The 22,144-nt window shown below is 34.3% G+C and overlaps 1 protein-coding gene across 4 annotated transcripts; it reads right to left on the minus strand.

Annotated features, from left to right (window-relative positions):
• Positions 1–1,259: 1,259 nt before the first annotated feature.
• Positions 1,260–7,153, minus strand: LOC115990987 (disease resistance protein RGA2-like). Of its 4 annotated transcripts, XM_031114762.1 has the most exons (4): positions 3,895–7,153; positions 3,549–3,667; positions 2,282–2,377; positions 1,260–1,660 (listed from the first exon to the last, which is right to left on the minus strand). In XM_031114762.1, the coding sequence occupies exons 1-2, from the start codon at positions 7,037–7,039 to the stop codon at positions 3,654–3,656; spliced, it is 3,159 nt and encodes a 1,052-aa protein (XP_030970622.1). In that variant the 5' UTR covers positions 7,040–7,153; the 3' UTR covers positions 1,260–1,660; positions 2,282–2,377; positions 3,549–3,653. The 4 variants fall into 4 exon arrangements, with proteins under 4 accessions (XP_030970622.1, XP_030970618.1, XP_030970614.1 ...); XM_031114758.1 differs by having other exon boundaries at positions 2,282–2,336; positions 3,549–7,153; XM_031114754.1 differs by having other exon boundaries at positions 1,260–1,641; positions 3,549–7,153.
• Positions 7,154–22,144: the final 14,991 nt, after the last annotated feature.

A 22,144-nucleotide genomic window follows, 5' to 3' on the forward strand; every position in this document is an offset into this window, starting at 1 on the left:
TATTTGATTGAAAATTTTCATCTTTTTTCAATAGTTTTGACAGAGATTTGTATATTTCCACATTTAGATTTAAAAAATCCAATTAAGCTCTTATAATCAAGTTTGTTTCCGAGAGAAATAGTTGAAAAAGTAAATTATATTAATTTACTACTTACAAAACATATAGTGAGCTTCCAAACATTCATCTCTAGGTAGAGCTTCTTTGTGGATTTGATGAATATTACTTTATAATTCATTCAAAAATACCCATCTAAGAGGCATTTTATCTTCTAAAAAACAATAGTAAAACGATTTGGAGGAGGTGTATAATTCTCCTCACTTTCAATTGGCTGTCCCTGGGTAGAGAAGCAGATGAAAAGCATATAGAAAAACCAAAAGAGTAATAGTCCAATTTAACTGAAGAAAAAAAAAAGACTATTGAGACAGTAAATTCAACGTCAAACCACCAGTAATATTGTGTTAGCGAAATTTGAAGAAAGTCTTTATGCATATTTACAGATTAATAGTAAACTCACCTGACTTTCAAAATTACCTGTAGAATATCGCAAGGTCATGTTTGACAGATAAAAGTCGTTCCTAGCCCTTAGGGTTAGGTGGGTTGAATTTGAGAGGGTTTAGTTTGCATATTATAGTGAGAATCTAATCAGGATGATTTCAAATTAGTCAAAGGTTGGGGTCCTTGCAACTCAATTGAGAAGAGAGGTTGGCGTTTTGTGATAAAAATTCCTCAAGAAGACTTGGTTGCTGAGGAGGCTATGTGTGAAGTCAGTGTATAGGGTTTTAAACTAATTAGGCTAAACACCATTAGAGTTTAAATAGATTACTATCTTCTCTCAAAATTATTTGATCAAATCATTAAATTATTTATTTCTCTTGAAATCTCTTCAATATTATGTTTATTTTTACACGTGCCTTTTTTTAGGGGGCATACAACTATTATGTGGCATTAGAGTTACATCCTGTATAAAACTTAATATTATAGCACTTCTACGAATAGCTCTTAATATCGCCGAAGAGTTAAACTTTAATGACCAACAATGTATTTTTATCCATTCTCAAAAAAAAAGTATCTTTATCTTAAATAAAAAAAAAATCAAAAAATCAAAAAAAAAAAAAATCAAAAGTTTTAAAAGAAGAAATGACAAAATAAAAAAATAAAATAAAAAGAAATCAAACAAACAAAAGAGGGGACAAAGCATACAATGGAAAACGTCGACTGAAAATTATAATAAAATAGAACAAGCAAGCAATAAATAAAATGAAGTAATTCCACTTGATTGTCGTGGTAGTATAGTGTGTATTGAGCAATATTTCTTGAATAAGTATCTTTCTTAACAATATTGTTTGCTTCTATGACAACTAATGGTTTCAAAAGAATCATAACGGGAGAGACTGAATTCTAATTATTACATATTGAAAGAAGCTGAGCATATGCATGTCCTAATAAAAAGTTTCTTCCAAAATGTTGTGACATGAACAGTTATGCCAATCCTCGCCCATTCCTCCTGGTATCTTTCCAATCAGTGGGGGACAGCCTGATATTCTTGGTTTCAGTAAAGAGGTGTGGTCAACTAGTCATAAACCTCTTCTGGCATTGAGGTCAAATTGAGAATCTGCTTGAAATGATGCAAGGTTCAACTCCTGAAAAATATCACCGAGACTGCACCAAATCACCAATGAGCGTGTAAGGACTATTATATAAGTAGAATATAGGGTTGGGGTTGATAAATTAATCTAGTACTATAGCTTTTCTTAATACCAACATTTTAGCCATTCAGTCAGCTCTCTCTCTCTCTAGTTTAGTCATTTGAAATTTCATTAGTGTTTTGTCTTTAAAACTCAAAGGCATCCACTACAAAAGGAAAATATGGTTTATATCAAATTATCAGAAGGTAGTTGAACTTCATTAAACCAAAAGAAGGATTTGTTGCTTGTTTAAGAGTATGTTAAGAATTATTCGTCCTTTGAAGACAGGAATTATCTATATCTTGATCTTTTTGTTACTGCCAACCCTTTCTCAGAAATGACATTTAAGTTCAAAGTTATACTGCCGATACAATTAAGCTCAGTTGGTGCTCTGAATCCAGTCTGAGCTATCAGACAAAAAAAATCCAGAATAGGTAGATTGCAGTCATTTTTTCTTTTCAGCCAGACTACATATAGCATGATTCGTAAGCTAGTATAAGTTAACAGCAGTATCATGATTTGATTATATTTTCCAAAACAAACCAACAGATGGGGAATTAAAGAAACTCAAAACAAAAACGAATAAGCAGAATACCTGCATAAAAGCTAGTTCCTGGAGTAGTAGCCAGATAAGATCCGTCTCCAGAATTCTACTCCAATATTGATGAAGATCAGACTACAGTCTGTTTGTCTAATGATTATAAGAACAGTAATAATAATCATACATCAACCAATGTGAATGTATCATATTCAGAATGAAAATTCTATGAGGGAAGAACTGACAAAAAGAATAAGTAATAATTACTCAGTTATTTTAGTCCCCATTAGGTCAAAGAAAAGAAAGAACCACCTATGTAACCTTTGTTTTCTGCTTTAAACTTGAAAAACCTCTCATGAGAAAAATATAAAAGAGAATAAGGTGTGTCTTCAATCAATTTACAGAGGAGATCAATAGTAGATGTATGAACATATGGAAGCAGTGGACTGCTAGGTACTTCTAACAAGTAGAAGAAAATGCATCAAGGTTTTACATCTTATATTTCATGTTGTTTTGGCTAACAGGACAGGAATCTATATGTAAACTGATAAAAAATAATAGTGCCAGGTACATTTCATAGGAGATTTTGTTGTCCTAAATGATAAATTAAAAAAATAAAACTTATATTTGAAATATTTGAAGTTTTTCCTGCCCCTAATGAAACATTAAATTAAGCCACCCTGAATTGTTTATAAGTAGCATGACATTGGTGCCTGTCAATCCACAAGAAGCTGCCAGGGAAAGAAATGTAGAAATCACCCTTTACCAGCAGTAAAGATGGTTTAGTCTACTTGTAAGATTTGATCATCCATCATAAATACAACAATAACAAACAAAGCCTTAGTCCTAAAATTTTGGGGTCGGCTATGGATCCTCAACATCTTAGTTAGGGTCGGCCATATGTATTCTTTTGTCTCCATTCTACTCTATCTAAAGTCATATTATCTATACTCCTTTAATTGACATGTTCTTTTTTATTACTTCTACTAATATGAACTTTGGTCTTCTTCTACCTTTTTTCATTCCCTCAACTTGGATACGCTCATTCCTTCTTAGTGGTGCATTAGTTGCTCTCCTCTACACATGACCAAATCATTTTAAACAACTCTCCTTCATATTTTCATCAATAAGGGCTACCCATATCATCCAACATAAATCTACTTTCAAAATTACTAACTGCCAGAAAACAATCTGTTTTTCAGCATGGAAGAAAGCAACAAAGAACATCAAATTTTCACTTTCCCAGAGATAAATTGGCATAAATAAGAAGAAAAAACAAAGGGAGAGAAAGGAGGGAAATTAAAAAACAAAAATTAGATCTTACCACTAAGCTGTTGCTGCATTGGAGTGCCAGTAGGTTTGAACAAGAACCAGCTTTTAACCTTTCCATGTCCCATGCTGAAATTGACTTAAATTACTGAGAAATTCTTCAAAATCTTTTCACTGTGGGCGAGTTCATTGGACAAAATGAGGAAAAAATAATTACATAAATCATTTGAATCTGAACAAATAAAACTGAAATGTGTTGTACATGCCAGAAGAAGCAGAAATTTTTTTTTTTTATCAGAGAAGCTGCACATTCTTAGTTATGCAACAAAAGCTTTACTTATATCTCACAATTCAGGTGATGTGCAAACTTGAGATGTGAGCTATTTTAGGCCAATCCACACCTGTTTCGGTATGGGATCTTTCCAATAATTTGGGACAGTCTGAGATTATGAGTTTCTGTAAGTGATAGATCTCATCAGGCAGTGATGTTAAATTGGGGCATTGGCTTATTTCAAGCTTCTGAAGTGACATGAGGTTGCCCATCCACTCTGGTAAGGTCATCAAGTTAGAACAGTTTACAATCTTAAGATGTTGCAGTGTGGTCACATATTGAATCTCGTCAGGTAAATACACCAGATTTGAAATAGTGATAAGAACCAGTGAACGGAGGTTCCTGAGGCTTTGCCATTGCATGCCGTCTAGATCCTTGATGCTTGCAATATGCAGAGACTTCAATTTGGAAAATGGGGAGTAAGTTGAAAAGGAGGGGAATGAAGAAGAAGGAATCGAAGTAGAAGAGGTTAAGGAAGTTGCTATTGTTTGTTTCACCATCATTGACTGCTGTTGTAAAAGCTCCCTTCTGACATCAGTCAGCTTCAAATCTTCTTCAAGATTTAGAAAAAGAGGCATAGATGTCAGGTTTGGGCAATGCTCTATAGACAATTTAGAGAGACAAGGAAATGACAGGAATAACGGAAATTGTTGATTCTTTGCTGCGACTCCTTCCCTCCTCATCCTCCATCCTGTCAGATTAGGCAATTTATAGAGCGTTAATTCCTTTAGGCTTGAGAAAGGTGCTGCTGAAGATGCTGGTTGTCTTCCACTGCCTCCAACCAGATTGCCCCTTGAGGGTTCATGATCCCTCTCTTCTATGACCTCAAGAGAAGTTAATTCTCCAACATATAGAGTCTTGAGACAATGGAGATGACTCAATGATGGTAGATGCTGGCATTTGGAACACCTGCTTATATTAATTGCAACAAGATTTGGGAGGCACCAAAATATATCATCCTTCATCCAACTGGGAAAATTTAAGCCCATATACCCTTCAATGCCTAATAGAGCCACATTTGGGTGTGGCCTGAGGGTTTCAAGAAGTGCTTCATCATTGGCCGGATCAACATCACCTACTATTGGTTCCCACTGTAATCTGACAGCCTGAAGGAATCCTTTGCTTTCCAAGTTGGCAGCATTAGATTCTGAAGTATCAATTTTGATATGTCCCAAATTCAAAATTGTTAGCTCTCCTCTCAAGTTGTTTAACCCCATCAATTCACTTAGCCCGCCAGTCTTCCCCAAGCTGGCAGTGCCCTTGCCAATCACAAATAAAGGTAATGTTTGAAGTCTAGTTAACTGCCCAAGTCCGTCTGGCATATGAGCCAAACTTTTACATCCACCAATCTCAAGGTGTCTAAGATTGACCAACTTCCAAATATCTCTAGGCAATTCTTTAAGGTTAACACAAGAGGAGAGCTTAAGAGTTTGCAGATTTAGTAGCCTTGTAATTGAAATGGGCAACAGGTTGATGTCTTCGTTCCCAGAAAGATCAAGATACCTTAACAATAGCAAGTTACCAATTGAAGGTGGAACCATTTCAATCCCCGAATCATGCAAATCTAACACACGCAAATACTTAAATCTTGAAATAAGTTTATCAATAATTGCTTTATCCAACCTTCCCTTATATTGAGTTGGCAAAAGAAACGTCCGCAATTTCTTGGCTTTAAGCAATTGGTCCAGAAGTTCCCGTGATGAATGTAAACTAGAACAAAACAAAAAATGACGAGATCTTTTATTAATAATTTCCGCCTTCATGTCTATGATGGTGCTTCCAGTACCAGCTACAAACACTGCCGCATCACGAATTAAATCATCCATTCTACAACTCAATACATTGCCCCATTCATCTTTCTTGAACTCCAGAAATAATGAATTCCGAAGTAAACTCATAAAATACTCATCACCAACATCCTCCATGTGTTGGTTTCCATTTGAGGAATGGATGAATCCTTGGGCCATCCAAAGTTTTATAAGTGTCATCTTATCAATGATACAATCTTCAGGAAACAATGAACAATAAGCAAAGCACTCCTTCCGCTTTAGGACTGGTAAAAAATTACAGTGTGTACTACTTTCCGTAAAAGGTTCAATAGTCTTGATCCCTGATGAAGCATCTGGTCGTTTAGCAGATAACCCATTTCCCATTAGCTTTATCATGGAAGGAAGGCCTCTGCAAATCTTTACAATCTCCTTACCATATTCTAATACTTCTGGTCTCAATGGCTCTCGGCCTTCTTCAAAGGCAACATGACACAATAAAGACCATGATTGCTCTTCCGACAAGCCTTTTAAAACATAGGGTGGAGTAGTGCCTGCTATTTCTCCAGCTAACAATGACCGTGTAGTTATCAGAATCTTACTTCCTCTGTCACCACCCATCAACTCTTTTTTCAAACTCAACCATTCGCCTTGATCTTCATTGCAGACACCATCCAAAACAAGCAAATATCTCTTTCCAGCAATATTTTCTCGGACGAAACTTTGCAATTCATCCATAGGAGGATTTTCAAGACTGATCTGCCTTAAATATTCCACCATTTTCTTAAGAATTAATTTAACATCAAAGACATCAGAAACCGACAAACACACCCAAAGTCGTAGGTTGAAATGGTTTTCCACATTCTTGTCTTTAAATATCAATTGAGCCAAAAGGGTCTTCCCAACTCCTCGAATTCCAACTATAGGAATGACTGAAAGGTTGTCTTCAGAATCCAACAAAACCTTTGTAATGGCTTTCTTATCATCCTCTCTCCCAAAAACCAGTTCTTCTTTATCCCCTGATCTCATCACTGGAGGTTTACGTAGATCGATATTGAAGATTAACCTTTCAATTTCAATATCATTCAACCTCTCCAGAATTGCGTTTACTTTTTGAGCCATCTTAAGCCGAAAAGTGAGCTGTTTCGAGCATGAGAAGAAGATACGTACCTCTTTGTCCATTTTGGTCATCAAGTCTGTAGAGGAGACAAGGTCCAGCAAGTCCTCAGCGTCGTTAAAGGCATCTTTCAGCTTTTCGACCCAGTGGTTGAGTGCTATATCACCGGTGGTGGCGTGCTTATCCTCAGCATCAAGAAGTTGAGCTTGGGTTGTGTAGATCGTGTTCCTAAGCTTTTCAATCGCATCATCGAAATCCCGGAGCATCCTAATCTGCGAAGAAAAGCCGCCCACAACATGTTTAACGATTGCCTCTAGAATAGACTCTGACATTCCTTGAACTGAGCAACAAGAGTCAGGAGTCAAGAGATGAAAGAAGAGACAAGGGATTGAAAACCGAAACAAAGGAAACCTCTTTTTCCTTTCTTTTTCTTTTCTTATCTAAAATTCTGTTCTATCTCCTGTAATTTTATTATTATTTTATTATTAATATTTAAATTGGATATAAAAATAATACGACAACGTAGACACTAACCCATTTGCATAAGCTGATTCAAAACGTTCGAATTATTTAGGCAGGATAAAGTTTAGATATAAAATTAACTAATCACTAATTCCTGCGATATACAAGAAAATTACTGATTTTTGTAATTAAAAAATAAATAAAATTAAGATGAACCTTCAAATGATGTGACGTTAGAATTGTAATAGCCATCAAATAATAACAAAATATATATTTTTCTAGATTAAAAAAATGACACAAATAGCTTAGTCATTTACTCGTGTGACAGTGTTGCACTACTCCCAAATGACCCATACACCACATAATCATTTGGTTGCTTGTTTAGCCAATCAAACAGCAAGGCCTTCTTGGACGAATTACCTGATTGTGTTACTATTGGACGAACTGGGTACACTGGTCTTTTTAATACATAAACAAATAGTTTATCATCTCCCAAAGCTGCAACTGTTTTAGGTTGAAGTTTCTCTCAATAGTTTTTTATTTGCACATATTGGGAAAATGTCCCAATACCATGTCTTTTTTCTATGGCTTTTTTTATTTTTCAATTTCATTTATTTCATGTCTTTCACTAAATATTCAATGTATTCATTATATTTAAAAAACGTTGAAGTAAAGTTGTATCCTCAAATAACTAAATATAAGAGTTTAATTCCTCTCTGTTTCAATTTAAAACCAAATTGTGCATAAAAGCAAAAAAATTTCCTTTGTTCCAATACGTCTTTAGTACCAAAATCACAAATCCATTAAAACCAAATTGTGCATAGAAAATCTTAGAGATTGAAAGACAACTTTAAAGTGTTTTTTGTATCTTCTTCTTTTGTTGCTTTGTGGTAGTCCCTGAATATGCCCTTTTGTTTTCCTTGAGTATAGATGTTGGTATGAGTTGCACATTGCTTTGAACATCACGTTTTTGAAATTTTGTACAATCACCATCTTCTTCAATTGATAAGTTGTTGCTACATTCATTTGAAGTATCACTGATATAAGCCTGGCAATAGAACAGATTGAGGAATGTATTACAACACATACATCTTAAATATCGTATTTGTAATTTTGCTAAATTAAAGAATACTTACTTCTATCATTTTATCAAGCTGAATTGCTTTGTCAGTTTCTTCAAAAGAGTCAAAAAGTTTCTTGACGGTGTAGAATTCTCATCCATAGTTGAGATTATAGTCATTTAGTTGTATTTGGAAAACAAATTGTTTTCCTTTCAGATTTTCTATTTGCACAGGAAGGATGACTTCATCGAGCTCCTAACAAAAGTAACATTTTCCAAATTGTACGCTCAAGTAAAGTTTAGTAAATATTAAATACTAATTTTATCTTCCACATTTACCTCTAAAGATTTGTTCAAAAGGTCTTTGGCTGATATGTTGAGTAATTTTTCTACTTCTGAATCAAATAAAATGAATGTGGCCATTCCTGAGCTATCTTCAACCTTTAATTGAATTCTAAACCTGATAAAAGAAATGATATATATATATATATATATATATAATGTTAATATCATATTAGTTGTTGTGTATTTTAATATAAAAAGTAAACATTTTCATTTTGTGTACCTTGGGATTAGGAAGCATGCCTTTTTGTTGCAATTGTCGCACCATAAAAATTTATCTCTTGACTTTACCTTTTTACGACATACTTCGTAAGAGATAAAGTACCAACCAGAATTATCTATGTCAATGTTTATAATCTTTCCTTGACAGGTAAAGATAGTTTCCTAGAAATTGAATTTAATATCAATCAATTCATAATTTTATAGTTAAATTTTGTAAAATCAAGTCTATAGTACATAAAGCAATGTTAAGGACACAATGTTATTGTTGAAGGTATTTTTTTTTTCTTACCTCATTATCAAAGTCCCACATAATTTTTTTTTTTTTAATTTCACTTATGGTTCTTTTGTTGATGTTCATCTCTTCTTGAATTGTCACTTGTGGTTTGAATTGCTTTGGCATTTGTACTATTGGTTGGTTATTTTCCACCAACCTATTATATTATATTAAGATATTAGACATAGTATTGTAGAGATTGTAAATATATTAAAAATGTGAATCCAAAACAAAGCACTTACTGATCTTTGAATTTAGCAATCTCAGGAATGTCCAAATCAATATAAACTCTCGTTCCACTTGTTGATGATAAGTTACACTCTCTTGCAATGCACGGGATTCATTAGAAAAAAAAGTACATTGAAGTTTCAATGGAATCATTACTGTAACAGAGAGAGGTCTAGATTAGAGGGCATAGTATCTTGTAGACATGTACAATACATAGGTAAATAATCCAACTTGGATGAGGTAGATATAGATGCTAAAAGATAATGACATTTGAGTAAATGTTTGTCACATTTTGAAAACTAAAGGACCCCAAAAACCATGCTCTTGAAATGGATTAAAAAAAAAAAAAAAAACAACAACAACAACCTCTCTCAACAAAGAAAAATGTAAAGTGAGGGAATGAATCCCCCAACACTAAGTGATGAATATGTTTTTAATTCTTATACATTTGAAATGATTTTTCTCAACTCAATAATTTAGAGACATAATTATCTTGATTCATCACATGTACAGAAACTGGGACAGAAAGCTTAATTTTAGACACAACAGCCAAAACTAATGAAGAATCTGTAAAAGCTTAAAGGAAAAAAAGAAGAATTGCGGAGTTGTCTTTACAAAAGATTGATACTGAAATCGAGATCAAAGTGATTCAACTTCCTGCTTTGAATTATCCTGGTTTCATTGTTGGCAGCAAATGCAATTAGGTACCAATCATTTGAAGCTGCCTTGAATTCCTGAATTACTTCTTTTGAAGGTTTTAAGGCTAAAATAGAACATATTTGGCCTACTCTAAGATGTGCTTTACCATGAACTCTTATTTTGTTATTTCTTTCCTAATATTAATCAATTACTAATGGCTACTTTAATAGGGTGTTATTCTTTTTTTATTTATTATTGTTAAATTTTAATATTAGAAGGCCTGGAGTTCTAGGGGAAGCAGGGCATAAATACAATTCATACTTCTTCTTCTCAAAAAAAGTGTCTTCTCTTTTAGGTACTCGTAATTTTCTTTTTTCCAAGGTCCTATACTTAAGGCTACTGATGTGTATGTTTTCTCATCTTTAAGCTTAAGTGAGAGAGAGGAAGGGCATTTTCTAGGATCTTTGCACATAATGTCATCTTTATATTTTTACTTGTTTTTTGGGTAGCTAGGTTTCTTTTCATTTTGCTTTAATTGCTATCTCTAACTTGTAAAGAATGAATTTTTGCTGCATAGGGTGTTTATAATAGGAGTATTTTTGAAGTGTCCATTATGCCTTTAGAAATGTACTACCCAATTACTCAGACACCTTAACATTTGCAATCAATGAGGTCTAGTTAATTAATTACTTATATGAATGCTCTACAACCAAGCACGTCTATTTGTTTGCTTGTGTGTATTAATGCATACACGTTTGCTTCTGGTGTGCATCAGTGCATGTATGATGCATGGTAGAGATTTCCATGATAATCTAATGTGATGCTTTCTCTACATTTTTAGACCTCTTAAAACACAACCGGATTAACCTAGTCAATTAGCCAAGTGATTACTTAGTCAAATTATTCAAATATAGGTTAACACAAATATACCATATCATTGTAAAGTGCAGAAAATAAATAACACAATGATATGATAACCCAAGAAAACCAAACCAGTAAAAAACCTGGGGAGGATTTAACCTAACTATCCTCAAGGTAAAGCAGATCCACTATAGAGAATTGAAGTTTACACAATAGCGACTTTGACCACTAACATCCTATTGCTACCTCGAGTAGAAAACTTACTACCACGACCATGTGACAGCTCCGAGTCCATGGACTACTTCTCTCTTGGATTCACAGCAAGCACAAGTACTCCCACTTGTGTATCTTTAAGCTCTTTATGCAACAACCAAACTGATCATCAAGCTCTTGACATAATCTTGATTCTTGATAACCCTAAGTATATGTGAAGGCAAACACCTCTAGATCTCACAAGAGATTCACATACATAGCATAAACATCAACCACTAAACGTGGCTAGGATTTTTCCTTTTATATTTAAGGCAAAACATAAAACCCTACATGTCAAACGAGCTTGGGTTGAGTTGGAAATTTCTGCAGAAAAATAATTTGCACGAGCTTCGATCGATCGAGTCTAATTCTCAATCGATCGAGCCAGACAAATTTACACAATAAATCCTGCAGTACACTCAATTCCAACTTTACACATAAAAATACTTTGAGCAAGTCTAAAACAAGACTAAACGTTTTGATTATGGTTTGCTAACATTACAAAATGAAGTTCTAATACATTTAAATCTAAAGTCTTAGAACCCAACAAACTCCCCCTTTGGCAATTCGTGACAAAACACAAACTAGACAAAGTGCTCAAAGTTACAAAAATAGCCCATTACAAAAACATTGCCCAGCAAAAACAAATTCAACCTAACTACTATCTATCAGTTGCAAGTGTAGACAGCAGCATGACTGAATCAACCTGTATATTCTTGTAACACTTAACAAACACATAAACGCATGTGTGGAAAATACAAGTAAAACAAAATAAATTCTTGATTTCACATAAACATAAACTACAAGACATATATCATGAATAACCTCATAAATATAAATCAATAATCAATATAGCACAATGTGAAACAAGAAATAAATATAAATACATCATAGTATCTCCTCCTATCATAGACAACTCAACTAAACAAAATACATCAAGAGCAAAAAAAAATATAAATACAAGATGAAGCACCTAGATACAATTTAAAGCTCCACAGCTCCAAAAACAACAAAAACTACCCCTATCAACAAAATCTCCTATCCATATGTACTCCCCCTTTTTGTGACGAATTGCCAAAGGGCAATCACATATCATCAAAAGGAGGTGGTGGAGGTGACTATCGAATACTCGCCAAATCTGCTCTCAAGGACTGAAGCTCGGCAAGCACGTCCACCAAAAGCTGACCATAAGCCGCCTGAACGGTCATGACAATCTCTAACATACGACGAATGTCCGAATCATCCGAAGTAGAAGGTGGAGGAGCAGCAGCAGCAGTCAGATCCACATACGCATTAGCTGCCGGATCACCTGTAGGAGGAGGAGGAGGAGGAGGTGCAACACCCAAAGAGGAAGAATCTACTCTAAGGCGTTTAGAGCTAGCTCGCATCTGAGCAGTTCTCTACTGAAGAAAGGTGGCACCTATAGGAGTTATAATATGCATAGGCTCAGAAACAGGAAAAGACTCTAATCCTAAATGTAGCAAAATCCTATGAATAAAAACAGGGACAAAAGGAGCATGAGAAGAAGAACTACTCCTATGAACCTTAACCAAAGAACGAATGAATAGATGATGAAAACTCATAGAAGCGTCTGTGACAAGAGCATATGAAAATGCACATCTTTCTAGAGGAATAGTATGCAAATGAGAGATGGGTCAGATCGAATGGCAAGAAATCCGAAAAAAGAGATCATGAATCTTGGTCAACTCGTGAGAGGTGATCCAAGGATCAAAGCCCACTGGATAGAAGATCCAGTAAGATATGACATGATGTCATCTAGGGGAGGAGACTCATCATAAGGATAGACGGGATGCTAGACCTTAGGCACCCCAAGAGCAGAGGCCACTACCATAGGAGTAATGGTGTACTCTTCACCCCGTATCCAACTCTTCACATACTGAGTCTTGGAATCATTTGAGTGGACAGAGAGGTTCAAGTAGAACTCTCTGATCAAGGTAACTAGTGGAGGATGATCAACATCCAACAAAGGCAACCAGCCTCTATGCTCAAAGTGTCTCCTAAACTCCGAGTCTAGCTCATCTAAAACTACTTTACACTCAGCCCACACATTCCTAAGAATGTTCAGCTTCTCAAAAGTCTCCTGGTTTTTCTCACTCAGAAACCGCTCACTATCAAAGGTAGGAGAAGAAGAAGAGGTGGATGTCCTATGGGCTCTAGTCTTCCTAACCATGATTCTAAAGATCAAAAAGGATAGACAAAATAAAGACAAAAGACAAAACAAAAGAAAAACCCAAGGGCAGACTGCATCAAACATAGTTAGAGCAAAAACAATATAGAAAATAACAATCTATATGATGCATAAACAGAATTGACACATATGCATGCTCTAATGCAGTGAGAAAAAGTTCAATTTCACTGTAAAATCACAAAATTAGCTTAAGCATAGAGTTTATATCCAAAAACCCTAAAATTTTGAAAACCCACTTTCACAAATTTCAACAAACTAACCAATTGATCATTACACAAGATAGAGAACAGATTATAATGATCAAATTAATCAATCTAACAAGCCAATTTCATCAAATTATGCTCAATTGAACAAAATCCTTAATTCGGGTAGTTTCAAGCCCTAGAAAATCCAATTTTTCCCAATTCATCAAATTAATCAAATTAAACCTTAAAGAACAGTTTACTATCATTCAACAACAAACCCATTGATCAATTTTGAAAGAAAATAGCTAGAACATCAAAACCCCCAAATGTTATGAAGTCCGAAAATTCTCCCTTATATGCATGAAAAATGAAAAGAAACTGAAAAAGGAAGGGCAAAAAGGTCTTACCGGCCTTAGAAGTCAAAAGCCCTTGAAGAAATTTGAGGGAAAACGATAAAAAAATGTGCTTTAAGCCTTGACCGATAGAAGAGAGAGAGAAAGAACTTTTGAAAAAGTTTGAATAGTGACAATCACGTGAAAAACTTATGTTTAAAAAAAAAAAAAAAAACTCTCTGAATGATTTTTGATTGACCAAAAAATAGATTTGATCAATCGAAAATTACATTCGATTGATCCAGAACCAATCGAGCCAGGAAAATTCAAAAAAAAATTTTTAATCACAATTTCGATCGGTCAAGAGACAGGTTCGATCGATCGAAATTCTTGAAAAAAACAATTTTTTGAAAAACAGAGCAATTTTATGCAGAAACTACTCATAGCATAGTATTTTATGAATAGACTTCATGAGTATGAGATAAAATGTTTTTCGAAAACACTTGTATTGAACCTAGATCTCCCAAAAACAAGATTTTCAATCAATTTTCCTTAAATTCTCAAACTTCAAACACATTTTGCATTATAATCAAGGAATTTTCAATCTTGGATGGCCAAAACAAGATCACACACAATAACATGTACAAAGTTTAGCAAAGAGTAACTTGTGTATTGTGTGCAACTAGCAGAAGCTTAAGATACATGTGAGGTGATATGTGAATAGTAATCAAGCACAATTTTTACAAAATTCATCACATAAATTTGAAAGAGACTATCACCTAAAGAGTTACATCATATAACTCCCACATCTCCTAGAAAACAAGTTTGCAATCATGTAAGTTTCTTGATTTGCCTCATATTGTACACACCAATTTTATTTGATCAGAAACTTATCAAAATAGCTAGGATAATGTACACACCAATTTTAATTGATTGAATTAATTATAGTCCAATAATGTACACACCAATTTTAGCATTTAAATCGAGGTTATACCTTATGTTCCTTTTGTGCATGCGCTACACTTTCTCGAGCACAAAATCTTATGATATGCACTAAGGTGTTCATGATTGGCTAGTAAACAATGGTGAGATGGTTATTTATGCCTTTCTCAATAAGTTCAAGTCCAACAATCAAAGGCATGTGACTTCAAGATCAAGAAAAAATGATCAAAAACTATAAACATCTTCTCACACAACATGCATTAAAAAACTCAAACTAGTAAAGTGTAATAAATAAGCTCATCCAAGCTAAACAAGATACAAAGACATGTTCCACTAACATATTTTATGATTCTTTTAATAGCATTCAAATGTGAAACCATAGGATTAGATTGAAATCTAGAGCATACACCAACACTGAAAGCAATATCAGGACGACTTGCAGTTATATACAACAGACAACCAATCATGCTTCTATATAATATAACATCAACAGACTCACCTGGTGGATCATTGGTTAACTTTGCATTAGCAGCCATTGGTGTTCTAGCATGTGCAGCCTTGTCAAGTCCAAATCTTTTGACTAGATTTCTAGCATACTTAGCTTAGTTGATGTAGATTCCAAAATCCGTTTGCTTCACATGCAATCCCAAGAAATAAGTCAATTAACTAGCCATACTCATTTCAAATATCGCCTTCATTTCATCTGCAAAAGATTGAGCAAGAGAATCATTAGTAGCACCAAAAACAATATCATCAACATAAATTTGAACTACTACAAAGTAATCCTTATCCTTTCGTACGAAGAGAGTAGTATCAGCAAATCTTCTTTTGAATCCATGCTCAGTGAGATAAGCAATTAACCTATCATACCATGCCCTAGGAGCTTGTTTCAAACCATAATGGGCTCTCTTCAACTTATAGACATCATCCGGTCTGTGAGGATCAACAAAACCCTTTGGTTGTTCAACATATACCTCTTCTTGCAACATTCCATTCAAGAACGCACTCTTGACATCCATTTGATACAATTTAAAATTCAGATCAAAAGTATCCTAATGGATTCTAGTCTTGCTACTGGTGCAAAAGTCTCATCAAAATCAATCCCTTCCACCTGTGTGTAACCTTGAGCAACAAGTCTTGATTTATTTCTAATAACTATACCATATTCATCTAACTTGTTCTTAAAAATCCATTTAGTTCCAATCACATTTACTCCCTTTGGTTTAGGAACTAATTCCCACACATCATTCTGAACAAATTGATGAAGCTCTTCATGCATGGAATTAACCTAATCAGCATCTTGAAGTGCTTCATCCACCTTTTTCGGTTCAAATTGGGATAGATAGCATGAGTGAGTAATTACATTCAAGGCTTTGGATCTAAATCTCATGTTATCATTCAGACTCCCCAATATATTTGTGACAAGATGATTTAACTTTACTCTAGAAGATGGACCTTTGACCAGAGATGTGGAGGTACCTTTGATAGTTTTTAGACCCCTTAAAACCACAATCAGATTAACGTAGGTAATTAGCCAAGTGATTACTTAGTCAAATTAACAAATCTAGGTTAACAAAAATATATCATATCAATGTATAGCAGCGGAAAATAAATAACACAATGATATGATAACCCAGGAAAACCAAACCGGTAAAAAACCTGGGGAGGATTTAACCTAACTATCCTCAAGGTAAAAAGCAAATCCACTAGAAAGAATCGAAGTTCATACAATAAGACTTACAAGCCCCCACGCTCGACTTCTTATTGCTACCAACCAGTAGAACTTATTGACACGACCACGTGCAAGTTTCGAATCCACGGACTCCTTCTTTCTTTGGCCTTTACAAAACACAAACACCCCCGTTTGTGACTTTGAGATCCCACTCAAAGGTTTAGCAACACAAACTCTCCTGTTTGTGATTCCAAGACCACCCTTGAAGGTTTAGATCATCAACACCTTTGATGACAAGAGAAGGCAGCAACTTCTACAATACCGGCTCTTGAGATTCTTCAAGGAATAGCACCGGTAGAAGACATAAGAGAGTTTTTTAAGAATAAAACCCTAAATATAAAAGAGGCACACTCTTTTCTCTTTGAAAAGCCACATAAAAACGTACTTAGGGTTTCCTTTATATACTGGGAGAAGTAGATTAGAAACTGTAATCCTAAATGGGCTTGAACTGCTATTTGGGCTTAATTAAAATTCTGTAGATACGACTTTTGATCGGTCGAGCCTGTCTTTCGATCGATCGAACCAGACAGATTATGAAATCTTCTTCCTGCAGCTTGTATGTTCTTGAATCTTGACTTGAATCACTTTGAGCATTGTCTAATAAAACCTATAGACTCTAAGATCTATATCTAGACAAGTTTGTGTTCACGATTTGCCAATTGTTCTAAACATTTAGAACCTAACAAACTCCCTCTTTGGCAATTTGTGACAAAACTTTCATACAAAATGAAATGCTCAAATACAAGAACAACCCAATACAATAAAATGCCCAATTATTTCACAAATCCCAATCTAAGACTCCTAACCTAGAAGTTGCAAGAAGAGGTAGAAGGTCTTGATCAGAATGCACCTATCTTTCCTGAAACACTCAACAAACACATCACTGCATGTGTGGAAAGAAAGACATATATACAATAATATGAAACAAAATATAAAAAACAAAAGTAAATTCTAACTCTCCCCCTAAGTTAGATACATCAAAAAGTTTTTATATTCTCCCCCTTTGAAAAACTATTTTATCTCCCCCTAAACAAAACAAACAGGATTCCCACATATTCTCACATTTCATCTCCCCCTTTTTGTCACGTATTGACAAAGACTACCTAATCAGAAGGTAGACAGAAAACATACGCAACAGAGTAAGAGAAAATAGAGACAACTCCCCCTATGAAGAGCAACAACTCCCCCTAAGAACCACAAAGGTTAAAAAAAATTTCTCCCCCTATAAAAATAGGAAAAACAAAACAAGTTTTGGGAAAAATAGTTTTGGCGAAAAATAAAGGGGTTGGGGATAAATAAAAAGACACAAACCAAGTTTTTTTAAAAAAAAAACTAAGTTGAGGATACACATGAAGAAAAAATATTCTCTCTTTCAATTAAATGCAAACATGGCACTATGTGACTCATAAACAGTTGCATGAGTAGAGAAAATATTTGCACATTGATTATCCATCAATTTTCTTAAGAAAATTTTTTTTCTACAATTCACACATAAAAATAGCATATACTAGAAAGTACATAACTCAAAAATTAATCAATCAATTTTTAAATCAAGTTGAGTACCCAATTTAGCAAAGTATATACATGTTATGTGTGAAAACAATGAGAGATATGACTGCAAAACTGCAAGATGGATGCAGAAAACAATGCAATGCATGTGAATCCTAAACATAAATGATGCATGGAAAAATCAAATTTTTGAAAAAAAAAACAGAGCAATTTAATGCAGAAACTCCTCAAAGCACAATATTTCATGAAAGAAATGCATGAGTATGAGATTAAAAGTTTTTTTTTAAAAAAAAAACACTTGAATTCAACCCAGATCTTCCAAAAACAAGTTTTTCAACCAATTGTCCTCAAAAAACTCAAACATTAAGCACATTTTGCATCAAAATCAAGGAACTTTAATCTTAGATGGCCACAACAAGATCACACACAATATAATGTACCAAGTTTAGCAAAGAGTAACTTGTGTAGTGTGTACAACTAGCAAAAGCTTGAGATACAAGTGAGGTGATATGTGAATAGCAATCAATCACAAAGTCTACAAAATTCATCACATAGAATTTAAAAAAGACTATCACCTAAAGAGTTACATCATATAACTCCCACATCTCTTAGAACATAAGCTTGCAATCATGTAAGTTTCTTGAATTTTGCCTCATAATATACGCACCAATTTTAATTATGTGATTTGACATCAAGCCTAATAGTACATACCAATTTTAAGCATTAAGCAATTAAACCGAGGCTACACCTTATGTTCTTTTTGTGCATGTGCTACACTTTCTCGAGCACAAAATCTTATTATATGCACTAAGGTGTTCATGATTGGCTAGAGAACAGTGGTGAGATGGTTATTTATGCCTTTCTCTAAAGGTAGAAGTCCGACAGTTAAAGACATGTGACTTCAAGATCAAAACAAAGTGACCAAAGCCATAAACATCTTTCCCACACAATATGCACTACAAAGCTTCAACTAGTAAAGTGCAATAAGTAAGTTCATCAAAGCTAAACAAGGTACATAAACATGTTATGTAAAGATAATATGGCCAATCCTTGATTATAAATCCAAGATGTGAAATACAAAACACAATAATCTTTTTGGTAAAAAAAACATGACCAAAAATAAAAAAACACATATTATGCTAAATGAACAATGCAAATGCAATGCATGACAGTGCTTAACTAAGTTATATACGGTACACAAACAAGAACTATCAATTTCTTAATTAACCTATGAGTACATGTACAAATTAGTACATACTCACACAAAATTAGAAATAGCTTAGCACTTATATAACACATACTATTCAAGTTTCTCCACAATGTCAAGCATGTTTTAAATCAAGAGAGAGATATCATAATTCATGTAATCCTCAGGAAAAATAAAACAAGATACAAAATAAAATATTTTTGTCTTTTTGAAAATTTTCAATGTTTTTGGATTTTTTTTGTTAAATAAAAAACATTCTTAAAAAAAAACAACCAAAAACAGAAACAAGACATGTCCACAAACAATTGAAAAAATTAAATCAGGGACAAGTCAGCAATACTCACCTTAGAGAATCTTTTCTCACCCATCTAGCACGAGTCTTCAGCTTTGTAAGTGAAAATCCATGAGAAGCAGAGTGTATTTGAGGAATTACACCAATCTTCTGAGAAAGACTAAAATCCTACAAATTCCTTTCACAAGCCAACAAGCTCAAATTTTTCAAAAGAATATGAAACAATTTATATGGACTTATGTCAAGAGAAATCATCACAAATCCTAGACTGAAACATAGAATGCTTAAATTTCAATTTATGACAATTAGGACGAATATGACCACAGACACCACAAAAGTGACAGACAGGAACAAATTTAGGAACATCAGTATTCCTAACAACAAATCTAGTCTCAGATTTTGGTTTTTGCCTCAACAAAGAACAATTTGGTCTAATATGACCAACAACACCACAAAGGTGACAAGTAGGCACAAAAATAGATTTATTGTGCTCTCTAACAGTACGTTTAGACATAGGTTTAGAAACTTCAGCGTCTACATCAGAACTTTTACCTTTGTCTAACCTAGCAAAATAAGCCTTTTCTTTATTATTCCTCTTGAAATGAGGGATATAAACTTTCTCAGTTTTAGGCTTAAAAGAAACATAAACACTTCTGTTATCAACAGCAGACTTGGTATAAGTCAAATTTTCAATTTTAGCTTTAAATTCAACTAACTCTTGTTCCAAGCTTTTCATCTTCTCATCTTGAGAGGAAATTTGATTTCTCAAAAATTCATTCTTTTTATTTGATTCATCTAATCTAACAACCAATTCCTCTTTTTCAAGCTTAGCCAATTTTAACTCTTTCTTGAATTTCTTAGCAATTTTCATAGATTTCAATAATTCCTTACGAAGAGTTTCACAGGCATCAATAAAATCAACAGAAGCATGAGCAAAAACATGATCAGAAGGACACTTCAAATTATCCATGACAATAGGGGTCAAGGATCAGCTCTTAGATTAAAAGATCTAAAACAAAAGAGCAACCTGCTCTGATACCATTTGATAGTTTTTAGACCCCTTAAAATCACAATCAGATTAACCTAGGTAATTAGCTAGGTGATTACTTAGTCAAATTAACAAATCTAGGTTAACACAAATATATCATATCAATGTATAGCAGCGGAAAATAAATAACACAATGATATGATAACCCAGGAAAACCAAACCGGTAAAAAACCTAGGGAGGATTTAACCTAGCTATCCTCAAGGTAAAAAGCAAATCCACTAGAAAGAATCGAAGTTCATACAATAAAACTTACAAGCCCCCACGCTCGACTTCTTATTGCTACTAACCAGTAGAACTTACTGACACGACTACGTGCAAACTCCGAATCCATGGACTCCTTCTTTCTTTGGCCTTTGCAAAACACAAACAACCCCGTTTGTGACTTTGAGATCCCACTCAAAGGTTTAACAACACAAACTCTCCTGTTTGTGACTCCAAGACGACCCTTGAAGGTTTAGATCATCAACACCTTTGATGACAAGAGAAGGCAACAACTTCTACATAAGAGAGCTTTTTAGGAACAAAACCCTAAATACAAAAGAGGCACACTCTTTTCTCTTTGAAAAACCACATAAAAATGTGCTTAAGGTTTCCTTTATATACTGGGAGAAGTAGATTAGAAACCCTAATCCTAAATGGGCTTGAACTGCTGTTTGGGCTTAATTAAAATTCTGCAGATATGACTTTCGATCGGTCGAGCCTGTCTTTCGATCGATCGAATCAGACAGATTATGAAATCTTCTTCCTGCAGCTTATATGTTCTTAAATCTTGACTTGAATCACTTTGAGCATTGTCTAATAAAACCTATAGACTCTAAGATCTATATCTAGACAAGTTTGTGTTCACGATTTGCCAATTGTTCTAAACATTTAGAACCTAACAACCTTTTTGTTCAGATGAAGGACTAGGCTCTCTTTGTTCTTATTAAGTTTCATGAACTGGTGTGGATGGTTTTGAACTTGATGGTACTGAAACAGTATCATTCAACAATAGTAGCTCTTCATCACTATGCTTCCCAACATAATCATCAGGAATAGTATCATTCAACCTCCATAGTCTTTTCTTAAACCAGAAGAGTATTTTTTGAATAATGTTCTGAACATAGTTCATCATTGATCACTACATTTGAAGACTCCATGACTATTTTAGTTCTCAGATTGTATACTTTGTATGCTCTACTAGTAGATGAGTATCCCAGAAAGTATCCCTTGTCACACTTTGCATCAAACTTTTCTAGGTTCTGTCTATCACGCAGAATGTAACAGTCACTGCCAAATATCCGGAAGTATTTAATAATAGGTTTCTTTCCTCTCCTGAGTTCATAGGGAGTTTTCTTGGAATCAAGTCTGAAATACACCCGATTGAGTGTATGGCAAGTAGTGTTAACAACTTCTTCCCAGAAGGATTTGGGCAACTTTTTGTTATGTAGCATGGCATGAGCCATCTCTTGAACAACCCTATTCTTCCATTCCACTATTCCATTTTGTTGTGGTGTCTTGGGTAAAGAGAACTCTTAATGTGTGCCTTGATCGTTGCAGAAGGTAGCCAGCTTTGTGTTTTCAAATTCTCTTCCATGATCACTCCTAATTCTGGCTATCACATTACCTTGCTCAACTTGCAATTTCTTACACAAGTGTAT

The sequence above is a fragment of the Quercus lobata genome, chromosome 1 (genome assembly GCF_001633185.2).
Source record: "Quercus lobata isolate SW786 chromosome 1, ValleyOak3.0 Primary Assembly, whole genome shotgun sequence".
NCBI lineage: Eukaryota > Viridiplantae > Streptophyta > Magnoliopsida > Fagales > Fagaceae > Quercus > Quercus lobata.

Coding starts and splice junctions, on each gene's coding strand:
- LOC115990987 (XM_031114758.1), bottom strand. CDS start 7,039: ATGTCAGAGTCTATTCTAGAGGCAATCGTTAAACATGTTGTGGGCGGC.